The sequence below is a fragment of the Drosophila grimshawi genome, unplaced genomic scaffold, assembly GCF_018153295.1.
Source record: "Drosophila grimshawi isolate 15287-2541.00 unplaced genomic scaffold, ASM1815329v1 contig_848, whole genome shotgun sequence".
NCBI lineage: Eukaryota > Metazoa > Arthropoda > Insecta > Diptera > Drosophilidae > Drosophila > Drosophila grimshawi.
Window position 1 is genome coordinate 15,325,250 of NW_025063692.1, and position 15,128 is coordinate 15,340,377.

Sequence of the window (15,128 nt, forward strand, 5' to 3'; positions counted from 1 at the left end):
TCAGTGTCTGGCTGCCAAGGCCAAAGACATGTGTACATCAATATTTGTTCACCATGCTAAAGAGCTGGTCGGATAATATTTCGATTTAATTTGCAAGACTTTAGTTTAGTTTAGTTACGCTTTGATATCCATTTGATGTGCACAATTCGAGCAGTCATCAATCATCTTGAGTTTCCACACACATTCGGCACTATTTAATGAAAACCCCCATCAACAAGTTGTGTAAACACAATCAAATTGATATATATATATATATTTGTAGCTCTGACTGTCAGTAGGAAACAATCTAGAGATAAGCATCCGGTAAACTTAATGATTGTCTTAGGTTTATATAATCTCATTATTTATTTGCAAGTGTTTAGATGACAACTCGACTTTTAATGTGTGTGTCACATGCGAATGCTCCGGATATGGATATGGCAACTTGGATTACTGAATGAGGCGTAGCATATTAAAGGTGTCTATCTTAAGATGCATTGTGAACATGTGGTAAAGTTTAGATCATCATCTAACATTATTAAAGTGTCTGTGGGCAATGCTATATGTTAGAGTATTTGTAGGTCTGTCGTGTGCCACAGTAAATCTCAGATCAGATTACATCTTTCAGCAAAAAGCGAATCGAGTGCTGAAAAGTAAAAGCCAATTCGGTCGTGTGTCTCCAGAGAGTGTCGGCGCCGGAATTGTCAGTCGGTTTCAAGTGAACCTTCGCGTGATTAATGGCAGAAAGTAAGCAACATTTGTTTGTTTTCGGTTTTATTATCTTTAATGTAATGAGTATTTACAATTCGAGTGTTCGCCGCAACGAAAACGAGAATAAAAAAAAAAAATTCAACAAAATTGTGAAAGGGTTGCGTTCCAATTGCATGCCAAAACTCCTAAATGGATACAAATGTCACAACCTAACCACAAGGTATCGGGTGAGCGCGTTCGGATCGAGCGTGGACTGTTGTTTACCAGCCACCGCCGCCCTGGGCCCAGCCACCGCCGCCGCCCTGGGCCCAGCCACCCTGAGGTGCCCAGCCACCACCGCCGCCGCCGCCACCACCACCGCCGCCTTCGGAGATGACCTTAATGATTTTAATTGCGCCACCGCCGCCACCGCCATGACCGGCCACCATAGCCGCCACCGCCTCCATAGCCGCCGCCGCCGCCGTAGCCGCCGCCGCCCATAGCCGCCGCCGCCGCCTCCATCAGAAATCACCTTGATGATTTTAATGGCGCCACCACCACCGCCGCCACCGTGGCCGCCACCGTGGCCGCCACCGTGGCCACCGCCATAGCCGCCGCCACCGTGGCCACCGCCGCCGTAGCCGCCGCCGCCGCCATAGCCACCGCCGCCGCCGCCGCCACCGCCAAGGCCAAGGAAGCCTGCTTGGGCCATGCTGCATACAGCAAGCAGACAAACGAATACCTTTCGTGGAAGAGAAACAGGCACATTATCAACCAAAAATTTCACAGCACATCACAAACAACAAAAAAAATATTCAACAAAAAAAAAGTGCTCGAAAATTCGTTAATCCTGGCTACGAGATTTCAAGCTGAGCCGCCAGGCAGGCAGGACGCACCTTCATGTTGGCTGCGTGTATGTTTGGAGTTAGGAGTTTGGATTGGATTGGATTGCGACTGCGACGAGAGCTGAGCTTCAACTGTGCCTCAACAGTGCACCACCCGATGCTTTTATGGGCCACGGCCCAACCTAAGAGCTGAGAGCCCAAAACCAGAGCGCCAGCCAAAACCAGAGCCGCTAGCCAAAAAAAAAAAAAACAAAACGAAAAAAAAAGAAATAAAGTTGACCACAGCTGTATGCTAATGTATGGCACTCTAATTGCTTGTCCACGTTATGCTCTTACCGGATTATGCCATCATCAAACAAGACAACCATTGGGTGTCTCTCCGTCTCCGGCCAGTGTCTTGGTCAGCGTTTCCATCTCATCATTTGGCTGGCTGTCGTCTTCATAGTGGCTGTAACTCGATTTCAGTGTCGACTGGGTCTTAACTGCTGCCGCTCTTTATTGGCTCGTTACGCAATTCATCAAAAAAGTTGCACAAAGGCATTAACGGAACAAACCAAAGGCGAATAAGTAGCGGGTTTTAACACTCCAACTTCAAATCCAACTCCAACCATAAATTCAACCTCAAATCAAGCTCCACCTTCACAATGAACTTTCAAAGGGTTATGACAGCTTACTCTCAACATATGCATCCCATTAAAACAATTATTTCCGCTCATAGAAAGTAAGTCTAAAGTAAATCCCATGTAGCCAAGACTGTGCTTTAATGCTCCAGATGAGTTTTCTCAAGTTTTATATATAGATTAAGGGTTATGTTTTGACATTAAAAGAAAAATAATTGTTTAGTTTAGGGTTCGTTCTGATTTTGAGCTTACTTGGAGGCGTTCAATATTGAGTAGCATTCCTTTAAAAATGTACATTAAAATTTGTATAAAAATGGGAAAATACAATATGTACAAGTATGTATCAAAATATATATACATGTTTCATATTAAAAGCTTTTTTTATCGCTAGTATCACTATATAGTTTGCTTTTCCCTGGATGTGTTGCAAGAGTATTTTAACATCGGCTTTGCGATGTTTTTGTTTTAATTTTATAAAGTGCACCACCATCAATGTTGATCGAAGGGGTCAACCTGTACGCTTATTAATTGTTGGCCCCCACAAAATTAAACTGCTTTGTAGCGGAACCTTCGGATCGACACTTGATAGATGGCAAATAGTTTTCCACTGTTGCGATACGTTAATTGCTACATCTTCCTCTCAGACATTGCGGAAGCGCACGAATCCCACGCGGTCACGACAACTCATTTGTTTTTAACGGGTCCGGCCAGTGATTAGTCGGCGATTATGAAAAGCATCTATATATTATAGACCAAATAAATTGAAGACCAAGACACTCCAACATTTCCAGTTATATGAAAATGTTAACAATTTATGTGGAAATTTAAATTCAGGGCTGCTGGTTTCTACGGTTTTTTGATGAAGGCTTGTTTGCAGCCAAACAGGTTTCTAATTTACATCATATTGCATTCTTTCAACATACATACTAAATGTATATTTGTATATATATACATATAAATATATATAGATATATATTTGCATAATCAGATTCATAGGAACACACGAATTGATTTCTTGTTTGCTTCAAATCATTATGCAATTTTCAAATTATGCACATCGATAAAAGCTGCTTACAATCATTGGTATTTTCCTATAGCTAATCAATACTTAACATTTGTATACAATCATCAATTAAGTCTTTTGCTTTGAAAAATTTTGATGTAACAACTACAAGAGAAAACATTCAGCATAGCTTCGAATTGTTCATGGGAGTCGTCTAAGACGTGTGAGGGGCAGATAGATCTCTGGGTGAACCCCCTCAATTAATTGTTTCTTTCCAAAGTGTACTACTTTTATATATTAAGCATTATATCAATTACTGAGACGTGACAATATAATCCACTCATCATGATGTTTGCCAAGTTTTCTTTCTGGCAAATCATCGCTCGGGCAGAGTGACAAATATGTTTTTAATTTATGGTCATAATGTTGTTGATGTTGTTTTCTGCCATTTTTGAATAAATTGAGGTAGCCGTAACAGCACAACTGACATCAAATTAAGACTGGTACATGTGAAATTTCACGCCAACAACCAAAAAAATAAAAATACAAATAATAATAATAAAATGTAGCTTATTTATGTTACTTAATATCAATAAAACGAATGAGAAAAGTGCAACAACATCTGAGTCTGAGTAAAAGGCAGTTGTGGCTATGCATAAATTATCTTGGTCTATTTGGCTACGTACTAATATAGTTGTATGTATATATTTATGTATATACATATTTGTAGAGGAATGGAGTCGTGTATCCAAGTAGCCAAATAGCTTGATTTAGTTGCAGCAGAAGCATCATCCCATAACATGAGAAGCTAATGATGATTGTCATTCCCAATGGGTATAATTAGGCACCCCGCAAGGAAAATTTGTTTCCCAACCTTGAACTGGTTATATGTTATTGATATACAGCCAGGGGTCTGCCACCCCTACCCCTCGCCACACACTGCACCAGTCAGAGAAAAAGCTTAATAGTTTTTTTTTTTTAAATATTTTTTATTTTGTATTTTTTTGTTTTCGAATTTCAACTTAGTTGAAAAAGTTTTGTACATTTAGTTAACTATTAACACAAACAAAAAAAAAAGGTTAAAAAATAAACAGCATCTTAATGATATAGTAACAACATCGACAAGGCTAATGCCTTCGCTCAACTCGGACAACAGAAACATGCGAGTCGAATGCCTGGCATATCACATGCCTATGTGGGAATGGCAACGGGAATGTGAATGTGGATTTGAATTTGAATTAATCCCAGCCACCACCGCCACCGCCGGCAGCCCAGCCACCGCCGCCACCGCCAGATGCCCAGCCACCGCCGCCACCGCCGCCGCCAATACCGCCTTCATTGATAACGTGCACGACTTTCACTTCCGCGACTTGGTGTCCATGATCAGCCTGAAAGTGTCCACCGTGGCCGTGGTCACCGTGGCCGCCAGCTTCCTGAATCACCTTGACAATTTTCACTTCGCCGCCGCCGCCGCCGTGACCGTGGTCGTGACCGCCGTGTCCATGTCCGCCTTCCTGGATGACATTGATGACCCTAACCTCAGCGGCGTGTCCGTGTCCGTGTCCGTGTCCATGATCGAAGCCACCGTGTCCATGGCCATGGCTCTCTTCGTGAATTACTTTGACAATCTTGACTTCGCCACCATGTCCATGGCCATGTCCACCACCGCCGCCGCCGCCATGTCCATGGCCCTCTTCATGGATAACTTTGACAATGGTCGGAGCACCACCAGAGTGACCACCACCAGAGTAGCCACCGCCACCAGAGTAGCCACCGCCGCCAGAGTAGCCACCGCCGCCAGAGTAGCCACCGCCGCCACCACCACCACCTCCAATGAAGCCAGCTTGAGCTAGGCTCAGACAGGCAATCAGGCAAACGAACAGCTGGACAAAAGAGGAGTTTCAGCAAAGGAGATGCATCTCTTTTTCATTTTGTAATCTTACCTTCATTTTGTTGTCGGTTATGCTTGGGTTCAGCTCTTAGCGCTTGTCGGACGATGTGAAGCCTTGAAGCTTAATCAGTTACTAATATTGATACTATGCTCGTTAGCCGCTATTTATACGCGATCCCGATCCAAAGAGCACCAAGAAAATTGATGCCCAAAGAGAAATGGCCCAATTAACTACAACAACACAATAAATTTAGTTGATATGAACGCTAACGCCAACGTCAGCAACGGCAGCTGCAGTGAACCCGAAAATAAGCTCAAAACTAGTCTGTAAGTTATTCAATATTTGCTTAATGGGCTTAAGCCAAAAACAATAGCCCAAGTCTCACGTTATCAATACTTGTATCATTCGCTAGAGCAGCATACATACATACATACATACATATATAAAAGACTTTTAATTATAAAAGTGAATGGTAGTATAAAAGTTTCATCTCTAAATATAGCCAAAGCTAATGGAATGTATGTTTCGGAATCTGAGCTTATTTTGAATATATTTGACTCAATGACTCTCTCCATATATGTATGTAAGAGCAACACCAACGCATCCCAACAACTATTTTAATTAGATTTAAAAATAGGAATTGGCCCAACTCTTTGTTTATTTATCATACTAGAAAGTTGTTTAAAAGCTTAAAACTAAGAATAACTGCTAGTTGAACACTTTCATCTAAAACGTTTATTGAGTTGCAACGTTCGCATGATAAAAAAAAAACCTAAAAAAACATTAGTTTTTTGTTTTGTTTATTCGTAAGTCAATGTATTTTGAAATAATAAAATAAAATTTCGAAAGGTGGCAAAGAAAAGCTAAAGAAAGAGTTGGCAAGATAAGTGGAGGAGAGAGCAAAAATGGATACAACTAGAAACTATACTTAAAACATCACAGTAAGAAAGGTGAGAATCAAATGTGTGTCAGTTTGTTAGCGTTATTCACAATTGCGAATGTGTGTGAAAGCATATGTGTATTCATGTTTGAAAGACCAGTTGTTAGCCAGATATTTGAGTGGCCTGCAAATGTCCGATGTTGTAACAGTGTCGCTCCGAGCCCAATGGCTCACAACAGCAGCGAAACTAATCATGCCGCGCCTGCTTGCGGCTTCCGATGATAAGCCGACTGGGAAATTCGCACAAACAAAGTGACTGCGCTGCCCCTCCCCAACCAGGTGTTGAGGTGTTGTGGTCAGTTGAATTATGAATCTAAGTCAGTGGTGATCGCAGGCAGTCGACCATATCCAAAGTCATTAACTTCAGTTGGGCTCGGAGGCATTCCCGACAAGTGGTTGCTGATGATCTGCTCTGTCATTGCCAAAGCTTAAGCTGTGAATAAAAAAAAAAAAACCTAGTAATAAAATAATAAAACCGAACATTAACATAAACCTGTTTACTTTTGTTATTATGATTTTATAAAGCGTACAGTTGGTCAAAATGAGATACATATTTCCCTTGATTAGGTATGCCTCGAATAAGTTTGTAAATTAAGGGCCAATATAATAATATAATTTCGATTATTTTTGCATAAATTAAACAAAAAGCCATTTTTGTTGTTGTTGGGTCTTCAGTAATTAAATAGATTTTTGTAATTTGTACATAGGTAAATTATGCAAATAACTGCATTGATGTATCTAAGGTCCTCCCTCGATTAATATTCATAACTAAATTGTATGAGATTAAGGTTTGAATAGGGTCGTGAGTGCATTGTGAGGGTATTCATTGTAGCTAATGTTATTTATTAATGCAAATATATGTAAGCAAAAGAGCCTAAAGATGCAAACAGCGAGAAAGTTGCAAGATTGTCAACACGCGACTATAAAACCCAAATTATTTATTAGCTTGCCGAAGCTGAAATCGACACAAGTACAAAAGCAACACAAAAGCAACACAAAAACAAACAACAACGACAACAGATAGCCACACACAACATTGCATATATTTGGGAGACGCCATAAATAAGACTAATAGTAAAGTATTATCTTGTGCAACCCATCAATGTCAAACCTATAATAACTCATAGTTGGATGCATGTCTATAATTGAGCGGTTCAAACCTGTCCACTCTAAGAAAACATAAATATTAACATAATTTGTAATTTATAATTGAGTGCTACAAACCGGTCGACTTTGATCAAATATTAATATTTATTAATAGTTCAAATTTAAATATACATATGTTCATACAAATACGTTCCGCATTTGTACATTATTTACAACGTAGCCAAGGCTCAAGGAATCCCGGCATGACCAGCTCATAGAAGGTCAAATGGCGTGCCTGGACCACAGCCAACATATAGAGTGTGCCCGGTGATCGCTGCAAGGGCAGTTGCAATGCCAGCAGTTGCAGCACATTCGGCTGCACCGTTTCCGACTGCGCCATGGCGTGGAACTGGGCGAATGGCACAAAGCCCTCAATGCCGCGATAGATAAAGACGCGCACCCGACAACAGCCCTCAACGAAGGCCAGCAGCGTCTCGTCGTCGCGCACCCGTATCGCAGTTAACTGGCGGGCACCAATATTGGCGGCCAGCGACTGGAACAGGCTACCATTTGCATGATGCAGCTGGATGTGAGCCGCTGGTGCTGTCGACGGTGCCATGGGCGGTTCATCTGAAGCGACTATAGTCAGACGTGCATAGAGCAGCTTGGCACGCTCTGATGGCCCAACATACAGTCGTACCGTTTCCACAGGTTGCGGCTGGGGCTGCAAAGCTGGATGTGGCAATATCATGGCATTAATGCTGCTGCTGGCACCATCAATATTTTGGTAACGCTGCTGCTGCTCTTCTGCTTGCAGCTGCTGTTGCAGCTGCCGCAATCGCTCAATCACCGCATGCAGTCGCAGCGTATCTTTATCGTCGACATGGGAAGTTTCCCCATGCCTGCCATCATTGTTAGCCAACAGCAGCATATCATGGATTGCTTGCTCAAGATAAAGCACCAGCGCTTGCTGCTGCTGCTGCTGCTGCTCTTCCTGTCCCCCGTGCCGAGCGTGCAGCGCCCTTAGCTCTTCCAGTGATTGCCAAATTAACTGGGCACTGCGAGCAGCCAACACGCGTGCCGGCGTATTTGGCAATGGCAGCGTATCCGTTGGCAGTGATGCAAACAATTTGGATTTCGATTTGGAAGCCAGGTGCAGCTGACGCATTAGATGCAGAAAGTCTTCGACAAGATGCTCATCATCGTATAGATCGCTCTCGGGTATGCTCAGTTGTGTGATGTTCACCTCGGTTTGCAGACGAAAGCTGAGATGCTGCAGCAGACGTTCCCGCAACGATTCGTACTGCTGCTGGCTGAGCGAATGCGTTGCATTGAGATGTGGCCGCAACTGCGATTCAATGCTGGGCCGGCTTAAATACTTGATGGCTTCTTGATAGGTTGGCCCACTGCGTTGCTGTTGTTGTGTGTCGTGCATCTGCTGCAACATGGGAACTGGTACATCCATTGGCTCAATCTCAACTTTGTTACTGGTCCGCCAGCTTTGCAGATTCGCCAGGCTGCTACAGTTCCAGTTATTTTCGAGCTGTTCCTCGCTTAGGTCATAGCTCGTCATGAAGCTGAACTGGTCATTTGTTGCGTTGCCAAGCTGCAGCACAACAACGTCATCAACGGGTCCGCTCTCGAAGCCACCAGCGCTGTCGTAGTGTGTGCCATTCCAACGATAGATGCGCGTCCAGCAGCCCAACTCATTGATCAGCAAATAGTTTTCTGCACCCGCTGCCGGTGACTGCAGTGCAAAGACGCGACGCACATCCGCCTGATCCGTAGCCTGGTGTAATGAAAAGCGGCGTCGCAATTGCTTCACCTGGTACGGCAGACGTAGAAGACCAAAAAGTCTGGCCATTCCAGCGCACAACTTCTGACTGCGCTCGGCCAATGTGGTAATCTGCCGGCGATAGACACCATGTGGCGGCTGCTCCGTTTGCTGTGGCAATTTCAGGTGCAGCCAGCGCACCCTCCAATTGCCGCTGATGACCTGCGTCGCCCGACCCTGCGCCCACAAGCTCTTCTCATGCCAGGCAGTGTAGTTGAATCCATTAAGGTGCAGGCGCGTGCGCAACTCCGGCGCATGCAGCGTGGCAAAGTTAAGCGGCGTCTGCAGTCGCAGCTGGTCCTCGTGCAGCGTGGCAACATCACTTAAATTGAGATTGGGATCCCCGTTGATGGGCCACTTGGCCAGCAAGGAGCCACTTACGTCCGCTGACTGCATCACCAGCGGTGTTTGCACACGTTGCTCATGCGGCGCATTGATCTAAAATAGAGAAGCGAACAGCAAATTTCATAGATATATGACCTACATGTATGTGCATATATGAAAATCAGACACACAGAATGATTTCGATGGGCTTATCTCATTCTGCAAGTCTGCTAGTCTAACTTACCAGCAAGGTATTGGCATATTCCTCAGTTAGATTGTGTCCATTGACCAGCCCATGCAGCTGCACTTGGCCATCATCCAGATGCAGCTCCTGGGCAACGAAGGGGAAGCTAAGGTTTTGCGGCGTATGCAGAGTAACCACGCGAGAGAGATTCAATCCATTTAGCTGGCCGACGTGCAGCGCATTGGTGTCCAGTGCGCCCTTAGCAAATCTGACCGGATCTGGGGAATAGATGCACAAAAGTTAGTCTTGCACAAGTGGTATATGAAATATATTTACGTTCTGCTTGCCAGTTGCGATCAACGCGCAGCGTGTCGTGAATCCATTCGCTGACATTGCAGCCATTGATGAGTTCACCTTGCATCACCAAGTCATCCACATATAGCTTATCCATCTGTACAGCAGCCTCGAAGTGCACCGGTGTTTGTATCGTCACTTCGTTGCCGACGCCATCGATGAAGATGATCTGCTCCAGCAGCTCCTCCAGCTGTATGCCATTTAGGTTGGTAATATGGGTGCCGCCTAGAATACTCACGCGACCCGTAAAGATTTTGTGGCCTTTAAGACTCAGTTGAGGCTGCCGCTTGTCGAGTAGACTATCAAAAAATTCACTTAGCGGCTCCAGACTGCGATTACCCAGGTGGCCCAGAACCGTCAACTGCTGCAGTTGGCTTTGGGCTGGTAATTGTATTAGGCCACGCTGCACAAAGGCGCCCAGCTGCGGATCCCAGCGTAGCTGCTCCTCCAACTGATTAGCTTCGTCGCCATTTAGTTGGCCCTGCAGCTGTAAATGGGCCAAATGCAAACGCCCCTCCAAGCGTATATCGCCGGCAAAGTCCAGTGGCTGCAACTTATTGGCGAGTCTCTCGAAAGGCACTCCATTTAGTGCCTGCAGCTGCAGGGCATCCAGAACACTAACACGAGCCCCGAAACTCTTGGTGCCCACAATCAGTAGCTCCTGGTGCTCATCGCTGCGAAAGACTATATCGTCGAGCAGCTCGGGTAACAGACGTTCATTGTAGCTACCCAGAAGCACAAGATCGTTGGCAAATGTGGGCGATTGCTGGAAACGCCATCGAGTGCGCAGCTCATTGTGCTGATCCAGCCAGACGACATCGTGCTGCAGTTGGGCTAGATCGCGACCGTTGAGTGTGCCCAGCACTTGTACAGCGCCACTGACCGCAATGTGTTGTACCTGCAGTTGGCCATTGAGTATGAACAGCGGCAGTTCATCAAACTGACGAAGGAAGTCCAACAGCAATTCGGCCTTGAGGCCCTGCAATTGCAATGCATGCGCACCCATCGGCAGTATCAAGTCCTCCACCTGCAAAGTGTCCGATTTCGGTGGCGTCGACAGTACGCTGCTGAGATTGAGTCCATTTAGGCGACCCGCGCCCGTCACATTGTGCGTCACATCGAGTTGATTGACCTGCAGGTGATGAAAGTGCGCCTGGCTGAGGTGCACCGGTTCGTGGAGCGTCTGGTATCCGTTGGATAGTGGCACGTCGTTCAGAGCGTGTGTCACCTGCAGCTCTGACAGCTGTGGATCGTTGGCAAACCGAAGTCGTGTTGTTGGCGCCAGCAGCGGTGCATCGACACGCAATGCTTGGCCCAACAGCTGATCCAGCTGGACGCCGTCGTAGACACCGCTGAGCTGTAGCTGATGAATGTATACATTGCCCGCCACACTGCTCAGATTGTGCAGCGTCTGCTCTGTGTGCTTGGTCACGAAACGTTCGATGGGAATGCCGCCTACGGTGCCATCTGTCACATGTGTGTCCATTGGCAGCGCCAGGTGCTGCACTTGCTTTGCCGCTGGTATGAGCAGCTCCTCGTTGGCATCGCCAGTTCGCTGGGCCAGGTCACCCAGCAGCGAATCGTAGCTGCTTTTGTCCAGCAGTCCTCGCAACTGCAATTCACCGTTCACAATCAGCTGGGCAAAGTGGCAAGCGGCATGGATGTGATGCGACTCAGTCAAGATGGGATTCAGTGGCGCCTCTTCGAATTGACGACCCTGCGCGCTGCCATTGAGCTGTAAATTGATGAGCATTCAGTTTAAATTTTATGGTAAGAATCCAGTGTATTCATCGAAAATTACGATTATAATTTCTTAAGTTTCCTAATTTGCGCATTTTTGGAATGGAGTTTAATGCAAACCAATTATGTAATCACCTCGAGCTCCTCGGAAACTTCCAGTTGTGTGAAAGTGACCCAGCCCGGCCAGTCTTCGCTTTCGCTCAAGGTAACCACATTCGAGGGATCGACTCCATTGATAGTGCCAGCAGTGTCGACCATATTCGCGGCTACAAATAGACAGAGATGCACATGAAGCTTTGCTCAGTGTTTTTCTTATATCTGAACAACCTACCCAGTGTCTGGGTAAACTGTTTGGGTGAGTGAATGATGCTCGTCGAGCTGCCCTGGGACCACAGATAATCGCCCGGAAAGTTTAGCTCATTCAGTGCACTCAAATGCAGCGAGTCCTCAAAGACAACAGCCTGAAACGAGTTGTGGTAATGTGGGTTGTGTGTGATTACTGCTCCAATGGAATTATGTGGTAAATATTAACTTACGCCATGCACCTGCAGATGCGAGAGGTGAAGCGGCTTTTGACGCCAGACCAAATCTTCTATGAATTGCGTCCACTTCAAGCCATTGATGAATTCACAGATTAGATCGCCGGCTTGCTCCAAGCGCTGTTGCGTGCTGGAGGGCAAGGATTCGAGTTGCTCAATGATCTTCGGCTGCAGCAGCTCCAGGCGTTGCGCATTGATCGAACCGTTGAACTGCAGTGTGGCATTCTGTACGTAGAAGGGCACATTGTTCAGCTTCTCGATGTTTAGCTGCTGCACTTGGACGACATCAAAGTCCAGCTGCTCATAGTCATAGCTGAAGAGCTGCGGCTGACGCTTGGAGCGATGACTGTGGTAACCTTCCAGCTCTTGCTTCAATGCCCGTATGTGCTGCAGAAGCTCATGCAGATCCATAGCAGCATCCGCTGCGGTCCAAGGTTCATCATTCACAAGCAGTGCCTCCAGAACGGCATCATCATTGATGACAAGCGGCGTGTTGAGCTCCTCATAATGCATTAGCTCTGGCGCAGCTGGTGCTTGAAGGAGCAGATCAGCGCTAAGCGCTAGAAGGTTGTCCTGCTCCGCCACCCAGTCGTGCATAAACTTCTGTATCTCCTGCAGATCGTGCAGTTCTGAATTGCGCGGTAGCAGCTGTGTGTGTAGTCGGAACAGGCCCGAGGGCGCCGCATGGCGAGGAACTAGCAACAGTGGAGGCTGCATCTGACGAAGCAGCACCGCACCCGTCAAGCCCGCGTCCCGCTGCTCATCCAAAATGCAGCTGGCACCATATCGTATCTGGGTGCCAAGCTCACAAGGGGCCGGCAGGCTCGCCTCGAAGGCCACTCCATTCCAGACCAGCACCTCCAACTGCAGCAGCGAGTGCGTGTCGAAGAACACTCGATGCTGCACAAGCAGTAGCAGATCATCCCGATAGCTGCGTACTGGCACTGGCAGAAACATCTCCACCAGGTTATAGTTCTGACCCAGCAGCGTTTTGGGCACCAGCTGCCCCTGCACATAGCCGAGTATCTGTGGCCGCAAGCCGCCCAAAGCCAGGTAGCTCCTCCCACCCATTTGGAAAGCGGCAATGTCAGCGATCTGTGGGGCATCCAAACGTTGACGCAGCTGCAGCTGCAGGCCCGCATCCGGCGACAATTCACGCATGTTATGAGCATAAATAAGCGCCTCATTGGACTGGCCCACGGCCAGTAGTAAATCACGACCCGTGTCCAGTACAGCTAGCGCCGTAATCGTCTGCTCCAGCTGCAGACGCTGCACAATCCAGAACTCCAGCCCATCCAGATCGTAGGCATAAATGCTAAGCGTTCGATTATGCATATGTGCCAGATACTCGCGATTCTCGATAGAAAATGCCAAAAGCTTGCTAATCTGGTTGCCCAGCGGCCAGTGCCAGAACTGTGTCAGGCCCGTATCAGCGTCCAGGCGATACCAGTTCAACTGCTGCTGTGTAGCCACGATTAGCAGACTCTCTTGAAGCTGCGCTCTTGCGTTCCAGCGCTCGTAGCTGAGACTCGCATCAATGCCCCCCGCCACTGGCAATGGTTGCATTGGTTCGTAGCTTGGAAAGTTGGTGCCATTGACGGGAATTTGTTGTTGCTTCCATAGCAGCAAATTGTGGCTGCTTCGACCCACAAAATAGACGCTGCCATTCTGCTGCAGCTGTTGCCAATGAGACACATCCTCGCCGAGCGTAAACTGCAGATCCTCCACGATTCGACTGAGCACAAGCATTTCACGTGTGCGCCGCTTGGTTAGCTCCAGTTGTTTTAGCTGCGCCAGATCAATGTCCAGCGGAATGGTGTCCACCACATTGGCTTCCATCACATTAGCAGCAGCATGCTGGCTGCTGCCCAGCATCTTCTCATGTGCATTGCCAGCAACTTTTTGATCCTGTATACCGCCTGTTTTCGCTTTGATGGCTGCCTCCAGTTGCCGCACCTCCTCTGTGTGACCCTGCGTGACGACCGCCTTATTGATCTCCGAGCGTAGAGCCTTTGTTGCACTCAGTGCAGATTGGGTGATTAGCACCTTGCTGGGCTTGAGATTTTCATTCTGCTCCTGCTTTGTCCATGCCGGCTGCACTATAACGCCTTCCTGTATATTGATGATGCCAATGCTCAAATTTGCTTCATAATGTGACTTTCAACTTTTCCACTTACCGGAGCTCCATTTTCCGCCTGAAATGCTGCGTTTAATTCGCTGCGCAGCTTTTCGATCTCCGCACGACGTGCTTCCGTGGAGATGGGTGGGGATTGTGAGTCGTTGCAGCTGCATGTCGTATAGAAGAACAGGAAGAGAAGCAATTTCATGTTATTGCTTTTATACACAGTAACACAAAACAATTAGTTACAATTAGTTACAATATTAGCAATCAACACGTGAACACATTTTTTTATATTTACAAAATTTACCGTTTCTTGGCTTCGTTGCCACCTCGCTTTTGCTCTCTCAAAAGTCTGGCAGCACCAATATCCTAATAATGCAGCTTTGGTGCAATTAATAGATTTTATTTAAACTTATTTCACAACATATTTGAATGTCGTTAATGGATAAATACATCTCAAACATTTCCAAAAAGGAGTGGGAAAAGAAGCGCCTAAAAGACTGCAATCATTTACTTTTTGTATTTCTCATGCGTAGCCGAGACAAGAACCATTAACGACAATGAACTCATTGAAGTTTTATGATCCAGTTCAACGAATTTTTAAACTGAAAAAATATAAAATTTTAGATTACTTGAATGTTGAAAAAAAAAATAATAGCACTAGAGAACTTTTGAAATGAACTGAAAGCAGTAAATGTTATATTTAACTTCTGGGAAATTGTTTGTGTGTAAAAAAAAACAAAACCATAGCTAAGTACATAATAAGCCTCCTGGAGCTCAACTTGTGTTGGAATCGCGTCGATAACTGTGCCGCTTATCAACTTTTAATGACGTCTAGTTTGATGATTCTGCGAAGCGGAATAAGCAGAATAAGTGGCAGACAAATGACTCGGACCTGTCTCTGATTCAGATTGAGCCATATGTTGCCCATGAGAAGTTGACGTCGATCTGCGTCGATGGCGCGATGACAACACAT

At 46.1% G+C, this 15,128-nt stretch overlaps 1 protein-coding gene and 1 pseudogene across 1 annotated transcript; both read right to left on the bottom strand.

The window, feature by feature from the left end:
* Window positions 1–950: 950 nt before the first annotated feature.
* Window positions 951–5,086, bottom strand: LOC6565002 (annotated as a pseudogene).
* Window positions 5,087–7,215: 2,129 nt separating this feature from the next.
* On the bottom strand, window positions 7,216–14,379 carry LOC6565407. Its single transcript, XM_001991788.3, has 7 exons — window positions 14,208–14,379; window positions 12,028–14,142; window positions 11,823–11,952; window positions 11,627–11,757; window positions 9,734–11,486; window positions 9,458–9,675; window positions 7,216–9,327 (listed from the first exon to the last, which is right to left on the bottom strand). Exons 1-7 carry the CDS (start codon window positions 14,355–14,357, stop codon window positions 7,282–7,284), a joined length of 6,543 nt encoding a protein of 2,180 aa, XP_001991824.1. The 5' UTR covers window positions 14,358–14,379; the 3' UTR covers window positions 7,216–7,281.
* Between the last annotated feature and the right edge of the window lie 749 nt (window positions 14,380–15,128).

Coding starts and splice junctions, on each gene's coding strand:
- LOC6565407 (XM_001991788.3), bottom strand. CDS start 14,357: ATGAAATTGCTTCTCTTCCTGTTCTTCTATACGACATGCAGCTGCAAC. Junction 11,487..11,626: donor AAGTTTCCGAGGAGCTCGAG/GTGATTACATAA, acceptor ATCAATTTACAG/CTCAATGGCAGCGCGCAGGG. Junction 9,676..9,733: donor TCGCAACTGGCAAGCAGAAC/GTAAATATATTT, acceptor TCTATTCCCCAG/ATCCGGTCAGATTTGCTAAG.